Source organism: Leucoraja erinacea, chromosome 2 (genome assembly GCF_028641065.1).
Source record: "Leucoraja erinacea ecotype New England chromosome 2, Leri_hhj_1, whole genome shotgun sequence".
Taxonomy (NCBI): domain Eukaryota; kingdom Metazoa; phylum Chordata; class Chondrichthyes; order Rajiformes; family Rajidae; genus Leucoraja; species Leucoraja erinaceus.
The window spans coordinates 108,692,572-108,717,680 of NC_073378.1; the positions used below are offsets into that span (position 1 = coordinate 108,692,572).

General features: G+C 39.9%; 1 protein-coding gene across 2 annotated transcripts in view; it reads right to left on the reverse strand.

Moving 5' to 3' along the window:
* Positions 1 to 13,591: 13,591 nt before the first annotated feature.
* sema5a (sema domain, seven thrombospondin repeats (type 1 and type 1-like), transmembrane domain (TM) and short cytoplasmic domain, (semaphorin) 5A) overlaps positions 13,592 to 25,109 on the reverse strand; it is a 187,318-nt gene continuing 175,800 nt past the window's right edge. For both annotated transcript variants that reach the window (XM_055663021.1, XM_055663013.1), the window contains 3 exons: positions 18,967 to 19,011; positions 18,652 to 18,863; positions 13,592 to 17,693 (listed from right to left, as the gene is read on the reverse strand). In XM_055663021.1, coding sequence (XP_055518996.1) covers positions 17,574 to 17,693; positions 18,652 to 18,863; positions 18,967 to 19,011 — 377 coding nt within the window. In that variant the 3' untranslated portion in view covers positions 13,592 to 17,573. The remainder of the gene's footprint in view (positions 17,694 to 18,651; positions 18,864 to 18,966; positions 19,012 to 25,109) is intronic.

Genomic DNA, 25,109 nt, shown 5'->3' on the forward strand with positions numbered 1-25,109 from the left:
AGGGTGGAGAATGCCTGGAATGCACTGCTGGGTGGTGGTGGTGGGGGCAGATACAATAGTGGTATTTAGGAGATTTTTAGATAGCACATGGATATGCAGGGAATGGACCTTTATGGGTTATGTGCAGGCAGACAAGATTTGGTCTTGGCATCATATTCGGCACAGACATTGTGGGCTAAAGGGAGTGTACCTGTGCTGTACTGTTCTATGTTCTAGAGTTGAGGAGTAGTGGTCTTCTTCTTTTCGTGTCTGTCTTGTTACAAATGTTGACCTCGCTGTAAACGTCCGTCTTGGAAAGGACGCAAGCTTCCGCCGACAATCAGATGATGGTCTATCTTGTCACAATAGATGATGGAGATAGCAGAATTAGCTCGGGATGCTCCAAGTTTCCAGCTCCGTGACGTGGACACTTCTGCTATGGGGCCAAGGTGTAGTGGTGGATGTATGAGTGGATTTTTCAGATTTTACAGAATAGATTCCTTCCAATGAGAAGAAAAAATTACTGACATTGTACCTTTTATTGCTGTAGGGAACACAAGCTCTGTGGGAGGCAGTGAGTGAAGCAACACAGATTTAACCTGATCTCCTCAGGTCCTGTGGTAGATGACAGCAGTTATACTGTAAATGTGACCAATGCAGTGCTTGTGGAAACAACATCCCATTTTTACTCCATCCTGCATCATATTTTGTTTAATCTCAATCATACTAAATGGGATAGATAGCCTCTGAACGGATCTGGCAGATCATATTTTGGGATTCAGAGACGTGTTGTCAACAGAGGAAAAAATGTACATTACTAAAATCAATCGCCTCATGTTCTAACATATCTTTCACTCCACCATTACATTCACTGCTTCAAACACGAATTCAGTTTCAGAACCAAATTCCTAATGCTAGCCAGGGTTCAGGTCTCCTGTAATCAGGCTTTGCAAGTGCTGTGGAAGCCCACTTCAAGCGCCTTGAAATAATTCCAGATGTCTGTTACACGCCATTCAAACTGTTGCCCACATCCACTCCTCCACATCTTGGCATGTGAGATGCACAGAGGATCAATATTAAAATCACCTGATGTTTCTGATTTTCAATTTTATATCTTTCTTTGCCAAAATTAGAATATATAATGGTCAAAGACATGGAGCTGCACAATCCAATCATGAAAGTCTGCAATTATGCATGTGAAAGCACACTTGTTTGCCACATGCACTGTTGATCTCTGTTCCAAAGGAAAGATGTATTTTCCTCAGAATCGGAGCAGCATGGACTCCCTAGTTTGATTTCCAAGTTGAGGGAATTGCCATATGAACAGAGAGAGTGAAATTGGCCCACTGGAGTTTAGCAAATTGAGGTGTGATATTGAAACATACAACAATGTAATATGGATTCATCCTGAGAAGCTGCTTCCTCAGACTGGAAAACATAGAATAAGGAAACATAATCTCAGGGTAGGGTTGTGGTGGCCATTTAGGATAGAAGTGACTGAATGTTTATTTTTTCAAGAGTATTGCTGACCTTTGCAATTGTCTATCCCAAAGAGAATTTTGACAGCTTGGAAATTAGGTGAAAAAGTGAATGTAAGATATAGGATCAGCCACCTTCTCACCGAGCAGGCTCAAGGAAGTGCACAGCCACATTCTGCTTCTGTTTCAACATTGCTACATGTTGATCCTGGAACAAGATCCTTCCTTGGGCAGTGCACGGGAGTGAAAGGTTGGGCTGGGCAAAGCAATTGGAGCCAAGATTGGGAGTGAGAGCTCTGGACTTATAACACAGTGTGGTAGGCTCAACTGAAAACACCCTGGTATTACCCACAGAACTGGTGATTATTGCTCCTATCATTATGCCTTCTGAATACATTCTGCCAAACTTCATTTTGTTTTTGAAAATTGCTTCACTGACAAGTAAAGAGGATTTCCAATTTGTTCAAAGATCTGGACATATTAAAAATATCATATTCCCATTATCACTCCCTGATAACTTTTGCAACTGAAAATGTATTTTCCACCTAATTGGCTTTATCACCTTCCATTCCTTTCAGCCAAGTTTAAAAATAAATGTTTTGAATACGGTTGAGACAAGCCAACTGCAGCCCAGTGAGAAGAAAGGAGCGGTGACTGGGAGGAAAGTTGAAAACAAATCATTTATATTATTAACAAATAAATTGTAAGATATAATTAAATGGAAATAGGTTAGTGCAGTATAGAGATTTATTACTGAGCTTGATGTAAAATCCTACATCGTAACATAAGTGGCATGCAATTCACCCAGTGACAAGTAGCATGTAATTCAACAAACCTGAAGCAGTTTCTATGTGTTAGCAGTATTGCAGAGCAGTTAACAATGAAAATCCTATTAGTGTCAAGTACCAGCCACCAAAAATGGTTACGTGTGGCAATGATTATTATAAATGTGCAGATTCTTATGGTCGCTTACAAAGTCATATAGCATGGAAACGAGCTCTCCAGCCCAATGTTTATGCCAGCCAAGGTGCTGGTCCCATTTGCCTGCTTTTGGCCCATATCTTGCTAAACCATTCCTATCCAAGTACGTGTCCAAATATTTTTCAAACATTTTTAGTAGTACCTGCCTCTACCACCTAGTCATAGAGTGATACAGGGTGGAAACAAGCCATTCGGCCCACTTGCCCATACTGGCCAACATGTCCTAGCTACACTAATCCTCCTGTGCTCCAAGGAATAGAGATCCAGCCTACTCAACCTCTTCCTGCAACTCAGACACTCTAGTCATGGCAACATCCTCGCAAATCTTCTCTGAACCCTTTCAAGCTTGACAATATATTTTCTATAACATGGTGCCCAGAACTGAACACAATACTCTAAATGTAAGTCTCACCAATGTCTTATACAACTGCAACATGGCCTCCCAACTTCTATACTCAATATCTCCTATACCTCCTGTGACAGCTAGTGGCATGTACCTCTGAGTGGAAAAACAGCCCCTCGGGTTTCATTGAACTCTTTCCCCTCTCACTGTAAACATACAGTATATCCTCTAGTTTTAGACTCCCCTACCCTGGAAGAAAAGAATCCTAATAACTTAAGGGTCCCGACCCGAAACATCACCTATTCCTTCTCTCCATAGATGCTGCCTCACTCACTGAGTTTCTCCAGCATTTTTGTCTACCTAATAACTCGAGCTCTTCAGTCCTACCAACATTGTTATGAATCTTTCCTGCACCCACTCTAGCTCAATCCCATTCTTCTATAGTATGGTGGCCTGAACTATAAAGACTACAGGTGTCACCTCACTAATGTCTTGTCACAGCTGTAACTAAACTTCCAACTCTTGATTCAATGCCCTACCCTTGAAGGCACGCATGCCACATACCTGTTTTGCACACTGTCCACCTAGTTACTTTTATGTTAGTTATTTCATTGTACTGATGATTATTATATAGTTCTGCGTGTTATTGAGTTTACAAGCCAGTTAAACTGCAGCAAGTAAGTAATTGTTCCGTTGCTGATAATTGATCACTTGATTCTTGCCCATGTGGCCTTATTGGGGATCTATATACTTATATCTTTGATCTCTCTCTGTTCAATAACACTTCCCTGGGTCTTTAAAGTATATCCTGCCCTGATTTAGATTCCCTACATGGATTACTTTGTACTTGTCCGAATTAAATTCCATTTGCCTTTCCTTTGCCCGCTTTCCCAGTGATTGAGATGCTGTTATCTAAGGGAACATATTTTCACCAGTGTGTCAAATATGAGTGTTTGGGATTTTGAAATAATTTGAAATATGTGGTTCCATTTTATTCATGGAGTGAATTTTATAATGGTTTATATCCACAAATTCTACAGAGGAAACATTTGTTATAGTTTTTGTTTTGTGTATTTTTATTTTGAATAAAGTTTATTTTGGGCAAAAAAAAATTAATTGTACCGTCCCATCATAGATTTGTACAACACAGAAACAAATCCGTTAGCCCAACTCATCCATGCCGACCAAGGTGCCACAACTAAGCTGGTCCCATTGTTCTGCATTTGGCCCATTCTGCTTTAAACCACCCCAATCCATGTACCAGTCAAAATGTCTTTTAAATGTTGTTATTGTATCTGCCTCAACTATTTTTCAGTTTAGTTTACTGTCACGTGCAGTGAAAATCTTTTGTTGGGTGCTAACAAGGCAGCAGAAAGACAATGCATGATTACAATAGACCCATTTATAGTGTATAGATACATAATGATATAACATTTAGTGCAAGGTTAAGCCAGCAAAGCTGATGAAGGATTGCCCAAGGGTCACCAAGGAGGTACATAGTAGTTCAGCACGGCTCTGTGGTTGGATGATTCAGTTGGGAAGAAACTGTCTCTGAATCAGGCGGTGTGCGTTTTCACACTTCTATACATTTTGCCTGATGGGAGAGGGGAGAAGAGGGAGTCGCCAGGGTGCGATTCGTTCGTGATTATACGGCTGGCCTTGCCAAGGCAGCGTGAGGTTCAAATGGAGACTAGAATGGGGGTTGGTTCGTGTGATGGTCTGGGCTGTGTCCACAATTCGCTGACATTTCTTGCCAACTTGGATGGAGCTGTTCCCAAGCCAAGCTGTGATGCATCCTGATAAACTGCTCTCTGTGGTGCATCTTAGAAGTTGGTGAAAGTTGTAGGGGACATGCCGAACTTCCTAAGCCTTTTAAGGAAGTAGAAGTGTTGGTGTATTTTCTTAGTCGTTGCTTCAATATGGATGATCCAGGAGTTGTTACTGATATTGATTTCTAGGAATTCGATGATTTCAACCATATCTACTTCGGCACCTTCAATGCAAACTGGGGTATATGTACCCCTTCGTTTCCCAAAGTCGATCACCATCTCCTTTGTCTTGCTGACATTGAGAGAAATGTTGTCTCGACACCAGGACACAAGGTCCGCCACCGGCTTATTGTCCTCCTCCAACAGCAGATTCCATATAATCACCACCCTCTGAGTAAAACAGTTGCCCCTCAAGTTCTTATTATAAATTGACCATTTTTAAATATAAATATTCCTCTATTTCTCCAGTTTCCCAGTCTGTCTTTTTCACATTATTTCGATAACGTTTTAATGTTAATGAAAATACGAATTGCAATGGTTGGCATTGAAAATGCATTCATGAACAGTACTTTGACTGAACATTATAACAGATTTTTTTTTTCTAGTTTTATAATATTACCACAGGGAATTATAATGTCAAACCTACTTCACGGTTACAAACTCTCAGAAATGTAATTTACACAATGTACAAATTTACTGCACAGAGTGATCAGAACAATTGGTATTCACATTCTTGAAATGAATAGAAAGATCTCTTTTCTCTATGGTTCTGGTGAAATGATTTGTTGGAATGATTAGTACTTTGATTGTGTTATGAAGCAGGAGAGCCTTGCATCATTCAATGTTGGTTTTTTTCTAAACTGTTGTTGAATAATGTTGTTGTTGTTGAATGCAACATAGAAGAAGGCAAGATGTGGCCTCCATAGTCATCTGTGGCAATGAATACCACACATTCAACACCCTCTGACTACAAAATTCCTCCTCTGCTCCTTTGCAAAGGAACCTCTTTTTTTTTTCTGAGGATATGCCCTCTGGTCCTAGACTCTCCTCCTACTACTTTCTCCACATCCACTCTATTCAGGCATTTCACATTAAGTAACTGAATTGTAAATTTCAATAAGGTCCCCCCTCATCCATCTAAACTCCAGCCACTACAGGTCCAGTGGTGTCAAACGCTCATCATACATTAACACAATCATGCCCGGGACAATTCTCATAAACCTCCTCTGGACCTTCTCCGATGGCAGCACGTCCTTTCGCAGGTATAGGCCTCAAAACTGCTCACAATACTTCAAATGCAGTGCCTTATAACATCTCAGCGTTGCATCCTATTTTTATATTCTGTCCTCTCGAAATAAATGCTAACATTGCATTCGCCTTCCTTACTATGGATTTTACTTGCAAATTAACTTTTTGCGAATCCTGCAGCAGCACGCCCAAGTCCCTTTTTAACTCAGATTTCCGAACCCTCCCCCCCATTATAAAATAGTACTGCACACTCTGCTAAACTGTATTCCATCTGCCATATCTTTGCCCACTCTCCCAACCTGTGTAATCCCTTCTGCTGGGTCCATGCTTTCTCACCATTACTTGCCACTCTACCTATCTTCGTATCATCCCAAAACCTGTCCAAGATGATGAATAGTGGCCTCAGCACCAACCCCTGTAGACACCACTCGCCACTGATGGTCAACCAGATAAAGCCTGCTTTATTCCCACTGTTTTTCTGCCATTCAGCTAACCTTCAATGCATGCTAGTATCTTCCCTCTATTCCAATAGGCTCTCATCTTCTTTAGCAGCCTTGCGTGCAGCATCTTATCAAAGGCCTTCTGAAAATCTAGGTAAAACACATCCATTGATATCAACATCCATTCCTTTGTCTATCCTGCTATTTACTTCCTCTAAGAATTCCAACAAATTCTCCCCTTTACAAATCCATGCTGACTTCTGCCTATTTTATCATGTGCTTCTGCCTTTTTAGTTACCTTCGGTTGATTTTTAAAAACTTCCAAATCCTCTAGCTTCCCACTAATATTTGCATTGTATACCTTCTCTGTTTTATGTTGTCTTCTTCTTCTTTGGGATGAAAAGATCCTGCAACTTCCGAATTATTCCCAGAAACCCCTGCCTTTCCTGCTAGGGTCCATTTCCAATAAACATTTGCCAGCTTCTCCCTCATGTCTCTGTGGTTACCTTTACTCAATATTAATACTGATACATCCAATTTTATCTTTTCCCCCTCAAATGGCAGTTTGAATTTTATCATAGTATGGCCAGTGCCTCCTAGTGATTGCAGCAGCATCTATGGAGCGAAGGAAATAGGCGATGTTTTGGGCCGAAACCCTTCTTCAGTCTGAAGAAGGGCTTCGGCCTGAAACGTTGCCTATTTCCTTCGCTCCATAGATGCTGCTGCACCCGCTGAGTTTCTCCAGCAATTTTGTGTACCTTCGATCTTCCAGCATCTGCAGTTCCTTCTTGAACACCTCCTAGTGATTCTTTTACTGTTAGTTTCCTAGTCAAATCTAATTTGTTACACGATACCAAATCCAGAATTGCTTTTTCAATATTAGGTGTGACTACAAGCTCCTCTAAGGAACCATCTCAGAGGCATTACAAATTCCTTCTCTTAGGATCCAGTCCGAACTGATTTTCCCAGTATACCGGCTTATATTGAAATCTCCCATGAGCACTGTAACATTGCCTTTCTCACATGCCAATTATATCTCCTGATGTAATTTGTACTCTACATGCTGGCTACTGTTGAGCAGCCTATATATAATTCCCATCAGGGTCTTTTTACCCTTTCACTTTCTTAGATCTACTCATAAGGATTCTACATCTTCTGATCCTGCCATTCCTTGGTAAAAACTGAAATTCATTCCTTGCCAGAAGAATTACTCCACCCCCTCTGACCACCTGCCTGTCTTTGCAACTGTGGACTGAGCACCCAGTTTTGAAGTGCTGATGGTTATCCAGGAGGACATGCTGTTGCCATTCCTACTGATCATGGTCTGCCGATGAGAAAATTGAGGATCCAGTTCCATAGTACTGAGCAAGGGACCTAGTTCCCAGAGTTTATAAAAGGTTTGGAGGGTTAATAGTGTTGCAAGCCATGCTGTAGTTGATGAATAGCAGCATGACATATTATCCAAGTGGTCCAGTGGAGAGCTAGCGACATCACATGCCCTGTTTACCTGTTGTGGCAGTAGGTGAATTATAATGGGTCCAGGTCCTTACGAAGGTCCTTAAGAATGGAAATCCATCATAACCAATCACTTGATCACCATGGATGTTAGTGCCACTGGTCGGTAATCGTTGTAGCATGTCAACTTACTCTTTTTGGGCATCGGTCTTATTGATGCCCTTTTATAGCACCTGGGAACCTCCGATCTTAGTAATGTGAGGTTGAAGATGTCTGTTAAAAACTCCAGCCAGTTGGTCCATGGTATCTAGTTATGTAGCAGATGCAATGTGTGGAGAGATAAGACTGAAACAAGTAATGAAGAATATTTAATACAATTTATTCAGTTTATATATATGTTGAGTTGAGATTGCAGACTTGATGTGAGGCCAGATGGGATGCAGCCTACATGAAGAAGTGATTCATTGTACTGAATGGATATTTTGGAGATGTCAGTTGCATGTTGCAGTCAAGAGATTGGTGGACGCGAAACTCCTTAATAATTTGCATTTAGAATTGATTGAATTTAAACCATGTAGCATAGCGATGCTGCAGGGAGTCATATGTTACGCCTCCAGCAAGTTTGATTTGATTCTGATTGCTGATATTGTTGGTAGAGACTTTGCAGGTTCTCCCTATTGGGAAAACCTGGTTTTCCTCCACATGCTCCGGTTTCCTCACAAATCCCAAAGAAGTGTAGGCATTTAGGTTAAGCGGGTTACTCTAAATTGGCCATAGTGTTTAGGTAGGAGAGTCAATGGGTTAGGTATGAGCAGATATGGGGAAAGTAAAACAGGAAAATGATGCAGAGAGCCAGCATAAATTAATGGTGAAATAGCGCCTCTTATTTGGATGAAATTATAAATTATCTGTACTGTATGTATATGAATGCAAATAGTTAACCAGGGCAACTTCGCATATGCAAAGAAGCTCAATTAAATGCAAAGGTTTAGTTGCTTTTTACGGGTGAAGTGATGGACTTTATTATACCAGATATTGCATATTAGTTGAGTTATGACTTCCAATAAAGGATGATCTGTTTATAGCTTATCCTCCATCAATAAGTTTGCAGCAATATAAAAAAAAACTAACAGATACTGGCAAATTGCATATCTGCAAATAATACTGTACTGTCAGCATAGCATAGGGATGTCAATCTAGACTGAGCACTATTTTGTTCTGTTGTTTATTTAACAGCTCTGGCCATTAATTTCGAGGACCATAAAATGTGATTTAGTCAGATTAATCCCAACTAATTCCCATGGTCCCATCATAATTACTTTTATGTTCTACAAGTTTAACCTGGTTGCTCATCTCTACTTCTACAACAGAGTGGTCATTTTGATAATATTGATCATTCTGGGCAGGAAGAAAAATATGATTTAAATGTATTTTAAAAAAACATGTATTAAATTAGGAAATCTTTGTTATGGATTGAATTGAATCCTTTATCAACTGATATGTTAAAATATTAGGGCTTTGCACACAGCTGCAATTAATATTTCCTTCTTTCATTTTTGTCCTTATTTTTGGCAAGATTAGAAAAATAGGCTCATTTGATATGATCAAATGGGCCTGTTCAATATGATCATGGCAATTCAATATGATCGTGGTTGATCATATAAAATCAGTACCCCGTTCCTGTGTTTTCCCCATATCCCTTGATTTCTTTAGCCCTAAGAGCTCTTTTCCTGGTGTTATCATTTGCAGAATACGCATGTTGTCTTTAACATGTCATCAGCCAGCAAATTCAGCATGTGAAGAGTTAGACCATGCACTGTAAATCTGCTGAGTTTAATTGTCAATTCTTAAAAAAAAAAAACATTTTATCATTTGTGTCAGGATTCTTTTGTCTCTTTAGTTTGATAGAACCAGTTCAGTCTTGCAGTTAGTTGTGCAACTAAATATTCACAATGCAGTAATTGTTAGTAATCAATATAATCTATGGTTTAACATGTGGCTTAACAGGGTGGGATTGTACATAGGTGAAGATGGTTGTCAAATTTTGACGCAGGATCTTGGTGAGCTGAGGAATGGTTGATGTAATTTAATACAGATAAATGTTAGTTGTTGAGTTTAGGGAGCATTAACATTGCCCATTAAAAACCAAAATGAGGAGAAAGTTATTCACCCAGGGTGCAGTGAACCTGTGGAATTCTCTAGGACAGAAAGGAGTGGAGGCTAAGTCATTAAATGTATTTTTAAATGTTGAAGGAGCAAGGGATATGGAAGAATATATCAAGATGAATCCAACATGACCATTTTGAATAATGAAGCATTGACACAGTGAATGTGAAGAGGATAGGCGTGATGTAATAGAGTTGTACAGTGAGGAAATGGGCCCTGTGGTCCAACGTGTCCATGCTGACCAAGATACTTACCAGCATCAGTTGCATTTGGTGCCTTTGGCCCATATTCCTCCAAACCTATCCTATCTATGCACCTGTCCAAATTTTATATTTAAACATTGCACTTGCACCTGTATCCAGCAGTTCTTCCATATATACTCTATGTGAAAAACAAGCTTCTTTAGTCCCCTTTAAATCGTTCCCATCTTAAACTGAAATCTATTTCTTGACTTCCCTACGATGAGAAAAGGACTGTGACTATCTACCTTATCTGTGCCCTTCATTATTTGGTAAAACTCCATTGCCCCTCAGCTGCTTTTGTTCCAGGTAAAACAGCCAGAGCCCATCTATGTTCTTCTCCTAAATCAAGCCCTCCAATTTGGTAACATGCTTATGAATTGTTTCTAAACTCTCTCTCACTTACTCGCATCCTTCCTGCAGTAATGATGACCAGAACTGCACCTGAAGTGAGGTGATATAGATACAGACCACTTGCAATACAATAACCACTTGTTAGTTATGAGTTCTTGAGATGCGGAGTAATTTAAATTTGCATCCGAATCAAAAACCCATTTTTCAAATCTAGTTTCCAGTTCCTTTCCCATCCACCTGCAGGTCGCAAGGGGCACAAAAACTGGTTCAAGTCAGTGGAATCCCAATCCATTATCCCAGGGTCCAAAATCAAAAAGAGATGAGTAATTTTGCATTTTATTTCAGGTTGCTGGAGCAGATATTTGCTATTCAATTACTTTACAAGGTCACCCATCAGAGAAGGTAGCCTCTAACCAATTGCTGACCCCTGGCACTAGTTTAGTCTCTCTCAATTTTTAGTCTCCGTCAGCAATTTAAGAAATTGCAGTGTGCTTTTATTTGAACAAACAGAACATTAATCAAAAGGGAAATATGTTATTAGCAGTGCAAATTAAACTTCAATTGTCAGGTCTGTTGCTACCTATCATTACATAATTGTCTTTCACATTATCTGCTCTGCTTCTTGTTCATGAGACATATTTATAAACATTTTTATTTTTGATGGTCACACACGGTTCTGGTTCAAGAAACATTATTTACATTTAGCTAAAATACAAAAATATAATACAGTTATTTTACATTGAGATTGTGCTGAAATACATTGCATACATATTACTTCATACACAGCAACAATAGACCAAATCACACTCCACTGGGCAGTTTATTTAACATTTTCCAGCAAAAGTTTCATCACCCCTAGGAGCAGTTCTTTAGAAGTTCCAGCAGGTATCTGTACACAGTAAAGTTAATGTTTCTTTTCTCCTAGTAATTTCTCCCTGTAAGATTTGCTAAATCAGGTGTGGACTATGGTGTACTGTGTGTTTTTTGCAGCTCTTTCTCCAAAGATCAGGTGCCAGATGGTGCTCAATGCCGGAGCCTTGTGCCGAATTAGCAATTTTGTTTTCCATGCAAATCATATCAAAAACAAACTACTATTATTGTAGTCATATCCCAATTAATAATATTACAGGGAGCTCCAAAACAGTGTCTGCCATAGAAAACGATGTACATGACAAATTACGTGTCTTTTTCACAATTGTTTTTGTATTTCCATATACCATCTGAAAAAAAAAGTGCAGTGATCTTTTGTATGAATTTTTCATAATCTTTGCTAATTTTTCCTTTGAACAGTTTTAATTTGCCATACATCTGTTGATTTTTGTTCTGCCTCTTTAATTGTCTGGGAAGATGAGAGTTCATTTTGCATTTGAGGAACAGGCCTATCTGAAGCTGAAGTAGGCACGTACTGACGAAAGGATTTGACAGCTTTGAGTTCTGGTCACTTAATTTTATGTTGAAACCACATTTAAATATCATCACACAACAGTGAAGTATAAGCTATTTAAAACTCTGGGTGAGCACACTAATGATTACTGTGGCTTTTTTTGGGGGGCCAATTGGAACAAATGTACCACTAAAGATCAGGTGCCAGATGGGGGGGGGACTTTTTAAGGGGGGGACTTGATAGAGGTCTTTAAAATGATGAGAGGGATAGACAGAGTTGATGTGGACAAGCTTTTCCCTTTGAGAATAGGGAAGATTCAAACAAGAGGACATGACTTCAGAATTAAGGGACAGAAGTTTAGGGGCAACATGAGGGGGAACTTCTTTACTCAGAGAGTGGTAGCGGTGTGGAATGAGCTTCCAGTGGAAGTGGTGGAGGCAGGTTCGTTGGTGTCATTTAAAAATAAATTGGATAGGCATACGGACGAGAAGGGAATGGAGGGTTATGGTACGAGTGCAGGCAGGTGGGACTAAGGGAAAAAAGTTGTTCGGCATGGACTTGTAGGGCCGAGATGGCCTGTTTCCGTGCTGTAATTGTTATATGGTTATATATGTTCATATGCAGTGTTACGTATTTTTAATTTTACTCCAATTGAATGATAAAATCACAAGCGTTAATAAAAAGATGGAGGTATAGTGGTAAGGGATGAGGTTTGTCATCTAGTAGTGAACTGGTAGTAGATCCATGAAGAAAGTTACTTAATTATTCTGTCTCTGCTTACCTGATACTGCTGTCTAGTTCTAAAGACAATGGTAAGAGCCAAGATTCACCTCAGTAAGTCACATGCTGCTTTCCATCAAATTATATTACGGATGTAAACTAAGCATCGAATGCAGTTAGCGAATTATTACCAAGTGTAAAAGTGCCCCTAACAATATTTTTTTAAACGCACACATTGGAAACTATGTGTAAATTTTGCGCAGCCTAAAAGTCTGAAACTACTGCCCTATATTTAAACAATTGGAGTCACAACATTTGATGGATTAAGTTAAGAACACAGCTCTTATTCCAAACATAGTGTTAGGTAAAGTCAAGTAGATTAGAAAGATGCATGAAAATTAGTCGGTATGTGAATTCCCATGCTTCACTTTTAATAGGCATGCTAGTGGTTGTTGTTTTAATTTGGCTACCCTGCGTAACTATCACTAAAGTGCGATCATTTGGTCTGTGGCATGTCTGGCATTCAAAGATATGAATCATTATAAATTGCAACTTTTTAAAAAGCTGTATTTACAGTATAGTGGCTTCTTAGAAACAAGGGGAAATGTGTTGGAAGTTTTCTACACATAGTTTAACATTCACAGATAGAGATCTATGTCTAACTGTTGTCCTATGCTTTGTCACTAGAGGAGCTGTGTTAGCTGAGGAATTTCCAAATGTATCAGCAAAGAGTACAAGTGGGATCATCCTTGGGTGTTCAACTTTATAGAAAATAAGTACAGCTGGAAACCCATATTTACTATAGCCGATTCAAGAGGATTGATTATCAGTCCCTATAAATATCAAATTACATATAAAATAATTTGACAATAGCATATAACACTTGTTCATGTTAGTTATCCCACGGATTCTCATCCAAAATAATGCTTTACTTAACATTATTCTTCACAAAAAGTCAAGCCATTTTTAACAATCACCATTAAATTATCTGATACATTTACCAATTTTGGTGAAGAGAAACCTTGTTTTACCTCCTAAATAATAATGGTAGTCAAATGGCAACAAAATACAAAGTGCAGGAGGAACTAAATGGGCCAGGCAGCATCTGCAGAGGAAATAGGCAGACAGCATTTTGGGTCGCAACCCTTCAGACTGAGTAGCGGGAAAAAGTGGGGGTAGGGCCAAACCTGGCAATCGAAAGGTGGATAGACAAAAAAAAGCGGGAGTAACTCAGTGGGACAAGCAGCATCTCTGGAGAAAAGGAATGGGTGATGGTTTGGGTCAAGACCCTTCTTCAGTGGGTTTCGACACGAAATGTCACCCATTTCTTCGGTTTAAATCAGCATCTGTAGTTCCTTCTTGCACAATTGATAAGTGGATGTGGGGTGATTCGTGGATGGATGGAATGAATGATGAAGGCTGAAGAGGAATCAAAAGCATGTCCGATAGGAAAATGAGGTGTGAAAAGTCAAGCCGGAGGGAGCGGTCTGTGGTTGAGTGGCGGAGAAAGAGGAAATATGGGACACGGGGATGGGAGAGGAGCATTCAGAGGAGGGATAAAAAGGCAGGGTGACTGAGGCGGTGGTGAGAGAAGTTTATGTACACTGAGGTGGTGTGGGGACAGGGAAAGTGAAGGGGAGTCGGGGTGGAATTACTAGAAATTGGAGAATGCAGTTACATTGGGATGTATGCTATCAAAGCGGGTGGACAAGAGATGAAAAAGAGACAAATGTGTGTCCGATAAACAGAATATGAGGTCCAGTACTTCCAGTTTACCTTTGGACTCGCTCTGACAAATGTAGGAGGGTCAAGGACAGAAAGGTCGTGCCCAATAGACCCTGGCAGACAGAATACAAGTATTTGGTTAAAATGTTTGCCCATTCTACGCTTGTTCCTGCTGAAGAAGGCCACATTGGGAATGCAGTAGGCGTGTGCGCATCGGGGTGAGAGGTTGGGCGAAATAAGGGGCCCCAATGCGTGCACATTTCTCCTTTAATCCTGGTAATCCTGCCCCTTTGTGCTCCTCCATAAACTTATCTTGCACCCCACCCTCCCACCTCCCATTTCACCATGCCTTCCCAAAGTCGTTTTTATCGCTATGCCTCACTGTGGATTTATATTTTACTCCTTCTTTCCTTATCTGACACATTTTTCATCTCTAAACTTTGTCACTATCACCCCCCTCCCCCGTATCACTTGCTAGGCTTTGTCCCACCACCATCTCTCCTTTCCAGCTCTCTCCCCTTCACCAATCTCAAGAAGGGTCTTAACCCAAAATGTACGTGTCATTTTCATCCACCAATGCTGCCTGAACTACTGCATTTTTCCAGCACTTTGGTTTTTGCTCAAGATTCCAGTATTTGAAGTTTCTTGTCTCCTCTCTAGTGAAAGCAATGGGATGGATTATGTTGACTACTGAAAATATTATTTTTCTCATAAAGGGAAAATGAGAAAATGTTAAATGAGATTTGTCAGTTAATCGAAATTGCTAGAAATATTCAGATATTAGATATTTGATCTAATCCAGTCTATTCAGATGAGGCGGGATCTGTGGCAAGAGAAACAAGATTGAGGGTTCAGGTTGGTGATCTTCCATGCAAATATTTTGTCAGGGGTCTGGAATTTATGTGTGTGCAGACCTTTCCTTGATCTGAAATGTTACACATTGTTTCTCACTCTTCCCATTCCCCACGGATGCTGCCTGATCTGATATTTTACAATATTTGTCACTTTTATCTCATTATTCCATTACTCTCTTTTTTAACTTGTAGCCTGTCATGTGAAATGATCAAGGTGTGATTATTGTTTTGGTGGATTGTCAATTACAGGGAGAAAAAGTTATTTTCAAGGATTTCCACTCTTTTTTCTCGTGTGGTTTCTGTAGTAGTGGCAAAAAAAAAAAAATGCAGGGCTAGAAATTCTTCACATTGGGAAAGATGCAATTGGTCCCTTTAAATTTACCAATAGGGCCCTATTTCATATATATTGCTTGTGCCATTTATGGGGTCTTTGGGGGCAAGCCATTTAGAACGGAGATGAGGAAACACTTTTTCTCCCAGAGAGTGGCGAGTCTGTGGAATTCTCTGCCTCAGAGGGCGGTGGGGGCAGGTTCTCTGGATACTTTCAAGAGAGAGCTAGATAGGGCCCTTAAAGATAGCGGAGTCGGGGGATGTGGGGAGAAGGCAGGAACGGGGTACTGATTGAGGATGATCAGCCATGATCACATTGAATGACGGTGCTGGCTCGAAGGGCCGAATGGCCTACTCCTGCACCTATTGTCTATTGTTTGTACATGAAATGCTCTGTGCTTAACACATTTTGAAACGAGACAATTTCTAACTCATTATTTCAGCTGCTGACCTGATTTGGAAGCATAGAGTTGACAATTACCAGTTCAATTTTCAATAAATTTCTGAGTTTGCTAGCTGGTAACATGCTACTTATGCTTTCATATACATATTATATGGGAAATATTTTAACAAATTTGTTAACCCAGATATAGTAATGATATGATACAAACAATGCTGGAGAAATTCAGCGGGTGAGGCAGCATCTATGGAGAGAAGGAATAGTCGATGTTTCGGATTGTGACCCTTCTTCAGACTGATGTGGGGGGGTGGGTAAAAGAAAAGAAGTAGGAGGAGACAGTAGGACTGTGGGAAAACTGAGAAAGAGGAGGGGAAGGAAGGAGAAAGCAAGGGATATCTAAAATTAGAGAAGTCAATGTTCATACCACTGGGGTGTATACTACTTCATACCGCTGGGATGTACTCTACTTTGTATTGATATTGTAGATTACAGTAAAATAATGCACAATGGCATCTGATGAGAACAATTAAAACTGCAAAAGTGGAAATGGATCTCACTTCTCTGCTATTATTGGATTTTCAAAATGTCAAGGGTTCAATAGAGAAGCTGCTATCTTGATTCTCTATTAAAAGCTTATTATATGATCATTTGACTAAATTAAATAGCTGCACATCTGCTAAAATTTTAGCATAACACTGAATATAATGTAAAACACAAAACTCACATCTGATACAGAGCTGCCAGAAGCCCCATAAAACACAACAATCAGGCAGAAAATTACTCTGCAGCTACAGTAATACATCTCATGCAGAAAATACTGACTGGGAAGCAATCTGAATCGGCAACTTTAGGACCCTCTACACAAAACCAGAAAAAGGATAATTAGCCTAAATGCAGCTAAGCTGCAATTATTTACAGCAGATGGACTGAACCAAAGTCACTTTTATATTCAGCATTACAATTATTAATTAATGCAGTCAATGGGTCCACTGACCATGTTGTTAAACTATATGCACAGTTAACCATTTGCACTATGCATATGTTTGGTCAGTTATTTACAGTTGTTTGAGGTTTAACATGGAAAATATTTTCATGATTGTCTGCATTCTCAAACATTCAAATTAAACTGGTCAGTAATGAGACCATAGAAATTAAAGAGCAACACAGCCACATTTAGGATCAGCTTTTTCACTAATTTGGAAAAATTGAATAAGAATAAACTTTGATCGACAAGTTGCAGCTGGCTGGGCCTTTGGAATGGCATGAAGTGGGCAACATTGAATACAATTGAACATTCCTAGTAATACAAAGCAGACTGCCACGATCCCATATGGGCACCACAGAAACTTGTTCCATTTGTTACAACTTTCTTACAAAAACTCAATGAATTAATTCTGGTTCTTGCTGCCACATCATTGGACTTGGTAAAACACATAGTTCATTAACCATCAATGTTGTGTTCCCAGGCACTGTTTGCATTGGTTCACTTACTTTATAATAGTCATTTTCATCTTCACTTCTACCACTGCAGAACAGAACGGGTTAGTTCCAATTTGGCTGAGAATTCACCATCCTCTGGATCATTTCTGGTGCTAACATTGCAGATGAGCAAAAGGCAAGAATGGAAATATCGATCTCATCTTCAGTCCAGATTCAAAAAGGTGGATCTTAAATTTGTAGTCCAGTCTAACATGAGATTTTGTTCGCTCTAATAGTCATCATACATATTTAGGTCCGTGAAATATGTGTTGGAGAAAGACTTTGGATGTATCTGTGGGTTGAAGTATTTATTTCTTTCTTCAAGGATCAAGTTATTTTTGTTGAAGGCCTAGAAAATGAAGATAATGCTTATTACTACTGTCTAGGCAGTATCTTGCACTATACTCACTGTACCACTTTGAAGGGTTTCAAATTTTTAGTCCTATTTTTAAAACCAGAAATTTACTTCCCACCCAGCAGCAACCTTTACTCTTGTCACAATGCACACACATTTCCTGCAGTTAATAGTGACTACGTTTGGTTAGCTTTGACAATATAGGACATTTGCAACTAATAATACATTTTATAATGCAGTGCGCTCAAAATTCAGCTTAATGTGCACAGTCTACATACATCAATCCCGTAAACTGATTAGACCATTCACCAATCAAAATTTGAACATTAATCCAACAAAAATGTGAACGTTTATCAAAGATTCCTGCTAGTGTCTCTTTAAAAAAAAAAAGGAATTAACTACTCTTTTTCCTCGAATATACTCATGGGCAATTTTCACCTTAAACAACAAAGATAAAAGGGTAAAGTGAATGGATTGTTGTCTTATTTCTATCCTACCACATCAATGTGTATATAAATCCAAGTAGCTATATTGTTCTAGCATTCCAGCAATGAAACGATGTCTAATACTGCTCTCTCCCTATTATAAAAGGACAAAGAGGAAATATTTTGGTGCTGTAAACACCAAATTCTATAAAAATTCAGGAAAAATTCCAAGACGTTTTCATAACTAGGAAGTGAAATTTACTTGGAGCAAAATGCCCCTTAAGTCTAACATGATAGCTTTAGTGGTGAAATTTCTCTCGTGCAAATCATTAGTGGTAACTTATCTTCACTTTTAAGGTTTCTGTATAAAAATATAAACACTGCAGGGAAACTATTTTTGTTGTCTTACTTTCACAATAAGCCTGGTAACTTCAAACCAGAATATTAGTTGCACAGTTTGATATCAGCTGACTGAATGCCAAATTGCAAGTAATAAAAAGACAAATTTAAAAGCCGGAATATCTCACCTTAATGGCTTCCACAGAATCGTATTTATCGAGTTTATTGATGTGGTTTGTGATGCTGGTGTTGAGGGGAACTGCAGAAATTGGATGGATAACAGTGGCATCATGGGACTGCCGTTGATATCGCTGACAGTAAGTATATACGAGTAATGTTAGGAGACAGCCTAAGATGGAACAACTGAGTCCCACAGCAATCATATGGAACATGTTGAATTCTGCAAAGAATTATAAAAAAAATTCAGTTGAGTACTTCTTAAACAGGGTCTGAACTGGTTTATCAATTTTCATGAAATTGCTGACTAGGAATTTAGAACTTACCACCACATCGTCTCTCTGCTGAACTGGACTTAGCAATGTATACTTCTAAAGGAATAATTGAAGAAAATGTTTTAGAATTATTTACATTTAAAAAGTACTTACATTTTCAAAAGAAACATTTTTAAGTCCTGTCAAAAATCCTCTCAATGGACCAGTGAATCGATCATTTGAACCTAAGAAACGTTTGTCTATCTTGTCTATTGGGCTACCTGATCCAATCTGTCACAATGAGGATTAGTATCAGTGTTGCCCCATTGAGTGAAATGGTGAATCTGTTCCTATTTTCCAATAACTTTGCTCAGAAGGAGCTATTAAGTAAAGATAGACACAAAGCAGCTTGAGCAATATCCCTGGGGGTAAGAAAGGATGGGTGAAGTTTCGGGTCGGGACCCTTCATCAGTTTGGAGAAGGGTCCTGACCCGAAACGTCAGCCATCCTTTTTTTCCCCAGAGATACTGCCTGACCCGCTAAGGTACATTTTGAAGATAGACACAAAAAGCTGGAGGAACTCAGCGGGGCAGGCAGCATCTCTGGAAAGAATGATGTAGGAGGGAACTGCAGATGCTGGTTTAAAACAAAGATAGACACAAAAAGCTAGAGTAACTCGGGTCAGTGCCCGCAGCCTGCAGATGTATTTTTTTTTTAATGTAAACCAGAATCTGTAGTTCCCTATGTCTCCAATTGGTGGAGTAAAGTTTCTCACAAAATAAAGCTGGTCAAACATTGCAAAATCCATTCCTGATGATTTTCTAATAATAATTTTTAAAAAAGCAAAATTACATCCTCTTACTAAATATAATAAGGTATATTTGCTGGCCAAATTACTGTTAAGCAACTGGATAGAAGAGACTTGTATTTGTATCAGTTACCAACATACAATAGAAATATGAAATGTAATTGGAAAAAAACAACATTCAAAATTGTTGTTTATGTTTGTGTTGAAATGGCATTTGGAAACCTATGATCAATTGCTGCATGCTATCTACTCAGTGAATAGATTATCCATGATAACAATCAAGCCACCCACAGTGTGCAGATACAGGATAAGGGAATAACATTTAGTGCAAGATTAGATCCGGTAAAGTCTGATAAAAGATAGTCTGAGGGTCTGAAGTGAGGTAGATGGTAGGGCAGAACCACTCTGTACTTGGTGATAGGATGGTTCAGTTGCTTGGTAACAGCTGTAAACAACCGTCCTTGAATCGGAAAGATTTTCACACTTCTGTACCTTTTGCCTGATGCAAGAGGGGAGAAGAGGAAGTGACCAGGGCGAGACTAGTCCTTGATTATGCTGTGTAAGAAAGAACTGTAGATGCTGGTAAAATCAAAGGTAGACACAAAATGCTGGAGTAACTCAGTGGGTGAGTCAGTATCCAAGGAGAGAAGGAATTGGCGGCGTTTCAATTCCTTCCCACCATAGATGCTGCCTCACCCGCTGAGTTACTCCAGCATTTTGCGCCTACCTTGATTATGCTAGCCTTGCTGCAATGGAGTGAAGTGTAGATGGAGTCAATGGAAGGGAGATTGGTTTGTGTGATGGGCTGCACTACATCCACAACACTCTGCAGTTTCCTGTGGTCTTGGATAGAGGTTCCCAAACCATACTGTGATGCATCCCGATAAAGTACTTTCTACGGCATATCTGTAGAAGTTGGTGAGAGTAGTTGAGGATCATGCTGAACTTCTTGGGCCTTTTGCGGAAGTAGAGACGTTGGTGTGCTTTCTAGACCCTTGCTTCGATATTTGTGGTCCAGAACAAGTTGCTGGTAATATTTACTCCTAAGAACTTGAAACTTTTAAATATCTCTACTTTGGCACTGTCAATGTGCTTCACTTCTGAAGTCTATCTCCTTTGGCTTGCTGCCATTGAGGGAAAGGTTGTTGTCTAATGATTGGATTTGAATCTATAGGGGAAATGTATCAGATTGACCCGAGGAGCTGGTGCAGAGGGTGGGGATTTATATTCTTAGACCACTGGGATCTGTTTCGGGGTAAGGGTGAATTGTACAAAAGGGTCGGGTTGCACCTTAACAGGTGGGGGACCAGCATTCTGGCAGGCAGGTTTGCCACTGCTACACGGGTGGGTTTAAACTAAATAGTGGGGGGAGGAGATAAATTGGAAATACAAGGATAGAGTTAAAGGGAAAGAGAGTATAGGAAAAGTTCAGAAAGACACCAGAATTAACGGGACAGAAAGCTCACGAAGGGATAGGAGAGTATGGCCAAGTGAAATAAGAATCAATGTGAAATGTGAGGCGAGTAATGGATTAAAAGTATTATATATGAATGCACAAAGTATAATAAGTAAAGTGGATGAGCTTGAGGTTCAGTTAGAGATTGGTAGATATGACATTGTGGGGATTACAGGAGACATGGCTGCAGGACGGTCGGGACTGGGAACTGAATATTCAAGGTTATATGTCCTATAGAAAGGACAGGCAGGTGGGAAGAGGAGGAGGGGTAGTTCTGTTGGTGCGGGATGAAATTCAGTCCCTTGCGAGGGGTGACATATGGACTGACAATGTAAAGTCGCTGTGGATAGAATTGAGGAATTGTAAAGGTAAGAATACACTAATGGGATTTATCTACGGGCCCCCAAACAGTAGCCTGGTTATGGTGTGCAAGTTGCAGGAGTTAAAATTGGCATGTAACAAATGTAATGCCACTGTGGTTATGGGGGATTTCAATATGCAGGTAAACTGGGAAAATCAGGTTGGTTTTGGACCCCAAGAAAGGGTTTGTAGAGTGCCTCCAAGATGGATTCTTAGAGCAGATTGTACTGAAGCCGACCAGAGAGAAGGCAATTCTGGATTTAGTGTTGTGCAATGAACCAGATTTAATAAGGAAACTCAAGGTAAAGGAGGTAGTGACCATAATACGATAAGTTTTAATCTGCAATTTGAGAGGGAGAAAGTTAAATCAGAAGTGTCAGTGATGCAGTTGAAGAAAGGGGACTATGAAGGCATGAGAGAGGAGCTGGCCAAGGTCGACTGGAAAAGGATCCAAGGAGGAATGATGGTGGAACAGCAATGACAGGCATTTCTAGGCATAATCCAGAAGATGCAGGATCATTTCAAAGAGGAAGAAAGATTCTAAGAGGCAACCGTAGCTGACAAGGGATCTTACGGATGGAATAAAACTAAAAGAAAATGTGTATAACATAGCAAAGAGTAGCAGGAAGCCAGAGGATTGGGACACTTTCAAAGGACAGCAGAAGGTAACAAAAAGTGCAAAACGGGGTGAAAAGATGACGTACATGGGTAAGCTGGCCAAGAATATAAAGAAGGATAGTAAAAGCTTCTTTAGGTATGTTAAGAGAAAAAGATTAGTAAAGATAAATGTTGGTCCCTTGAAGGCAGAAACAGGTGAATATATTATGGGGAACAAGGAAATGGCAGAAGAGTTGAACAGGTACTTTGTTTCCGTCTTCCTTAGTGAAGATAGAACCAATCTCCCAGATGTACTAGAGGACAGAGGAACTGAAAGAAATTTGCATTAGGCGAGAAATAGTATTGGGTAGACTGACGGGACTGAAGGCTGATATATCCCCACGGCCTGATGGACTGCATCGCAGGGTACTCAAGGAGGTGGTTCTAGAAATCGTGGACGCATTGGTGATCATTTTCTAATGTTCTATAGATTCAGGATCAGTTCCTGTGGATTGGAGGGTAGCTAATGGTATCCCACTTTTCAAGAAAGGAGTGAGAGAGAAAACGGGGAATTATAGACCAGTTAGCCTGACATCAGTGGTGGGGAAGATGCTGGAGTCAATTATTAAAGAAGTAATAATGGCGCATTTTGATAGCAGTAAAAGGATTAGTCCAAGTCAACATGGATTTATGAAGGGGAAATCCTGCTTGACTAATCTTCTGGAATATTTTGGGGATGCGACAAATAAAATGGATGAAGGAGAGCCAATGGATGTAGTGGACTTTCAGAAAGCCTTTGATAAAGTCCCACATGGGAGACTGGTGACTAAAATTAGAGCACATGATATTGGGGGTAGGGTGTTGACATGGATAGAGAATAGGTTGGCAGACAGGAGACAAAGATTAGGAATAAAAGGTCCCTGTCAGAATGGCAGGCAGTGACGAGTGGAGTGCCGCAAGGGTCCGTGCTGGGGCCGCAACTATTTACAATATATATTAATGATTTAGATGATGGGATTAAAAGTAACACTAGCAAATTTCCAGATGACACAAAGCTAGGTGGCAGTGTGAACTGCGAAGAGGATGCTAGGAGGTTGCGGGGTGACTTGGACAGGTTGAGTGAGTGGGCAGATGCATGGCAGATGCAGTATAATGTCGATAAACGTGAGGTTATCCACTCTGGCAGCAAAAACAAGGAGGCAGATTATTATCTCAATGGTGTCAGATTAGGAAAAAGGGAAGTGCAACGAGTCCTGGGTGTCCTTGTACATCAGTCACTGAAAGTAAACATGCTGGTACAGCAGGCAGTGAAGAAAGCTAATAGCATGTTGGCCTTCATAATGAGAGGATTTGAGTATAGGAGTAAAGAGGTTCTTCTGCAGCATTGTGTCCAGTTTTTGTCTCCTAATTTGAGGAAGGACATCCTTGCTATTGAGGCAGTGCAGCATAGGTTCACGAGGTTAATCCCCGGGATTGTCATATGAGAAAAGATTGGGCTTGTATTTATTGGAATTTAGAAGGATGACAGGGTATCTTATAGAAACTTATAAAAGGACTGGACAAGCTAGATGCAGGAAAAATGTTCCCAATGTTGGGCAAGTCCAAAACCAGGGGCCACAGTCTAAGAATAAAGAGGAGGCCATTTAAGACTGAGATGAGAAAATCTTTTTCACCCAGAGTTGTGAATTCTCTGCCACAGAAGGCAGTAGAGGCCAATTCATTAGATGAATTTAAGTTAGATAGAGCTCTAGGGGTTAGCGGAATCATGGGATATGGGGAGAAGGCAGGCTCGGGTTACTGATTGTGGACGATCAGCCATGATCACAATGAATGGCGGTGCTGGCTCGAAGGGCCAAATGGCCTCCTCCTGCACCTATTTTCTATGTTTCTATGACCAGAGATGTTCCCACATATAGAGTGTGGAGAATAACTAGGTATCTGCTTTAAGATCTAACCATCAATATGTGTTACTGATTTGTGTATGTATTTTCTGTACTCCATTTCAAGTAACTTTGCTGTCTAAATTTCAAATTAAATATCAATTACTCAACATCTGCATTAGCATGAGAGTGAATGGCTAGTATTGTGCAGATGTAGCATTTTATTGGAGGAACCTACAGATGTATTATACAAATGGTCAGTGCAGAACAACTTGTTTCCCATTTGGTTTCTGTACAATGGGTCATTGTTGACCAAAAATTTGATTTCAAGCATACAACATGGTCCTGCTTGTGGCTCAAAGAAAGACAACTCATAACTCACTCCCAAAGGCTGTAAACTGCTACTTGGAATAGTTTGTGATTGTTTTTCATACAATCTCCTATGGAGCAATGCTTCTCAATACTGCTCAAATTCTCTTCAGAGCAGCATGGTTTAAATTAGGTTTTCAGCAGCACATTAATGGAGTGCCAAGACCAGCTAATAGACCAGTGTCTGTACATTATCCATATACCTCCATTCCCTGCAATATCCATATGCCTATCCAGAAGTTTCTTAAATGCCACGATCATAATTGACGTCACATCTATCCCCCGCAACTTGTTCCAGGCACTCACCACCTTCTGTGTAAAATACTTGCCCCATACATCTCTTTTAAACTCTGCCCCTCTCACTTTAAACCTATGCCCTCTAGTGTTTGATGTTTCTATTCTACATATGCCACTCAACCTCTGGCCTTCCAGATAAAACAATACAAGTGTATACAACCTATCCCTGTAGATAATACCCGATAATCCAGATAAACCACCTTTACACCCTTTTCAAAACCTCCACAATCTTCCCATAATTGGGTGGTCAGAACTGCATGAAATACTCCGCCTGATTAAAATCTTATAAAACTGCATCATGACTACCTGACTCTTATATTCAATTAATGCAAGCTTACCATATGCCTTCTTTTCTAGTGTCTACTTGTGTTGCCACTTTCAGGGAGTCATGAAAGCCAAAAATCCCTTTATTCATCAATGCTGTGAGACTTTTGCTAAAATGTCTGGT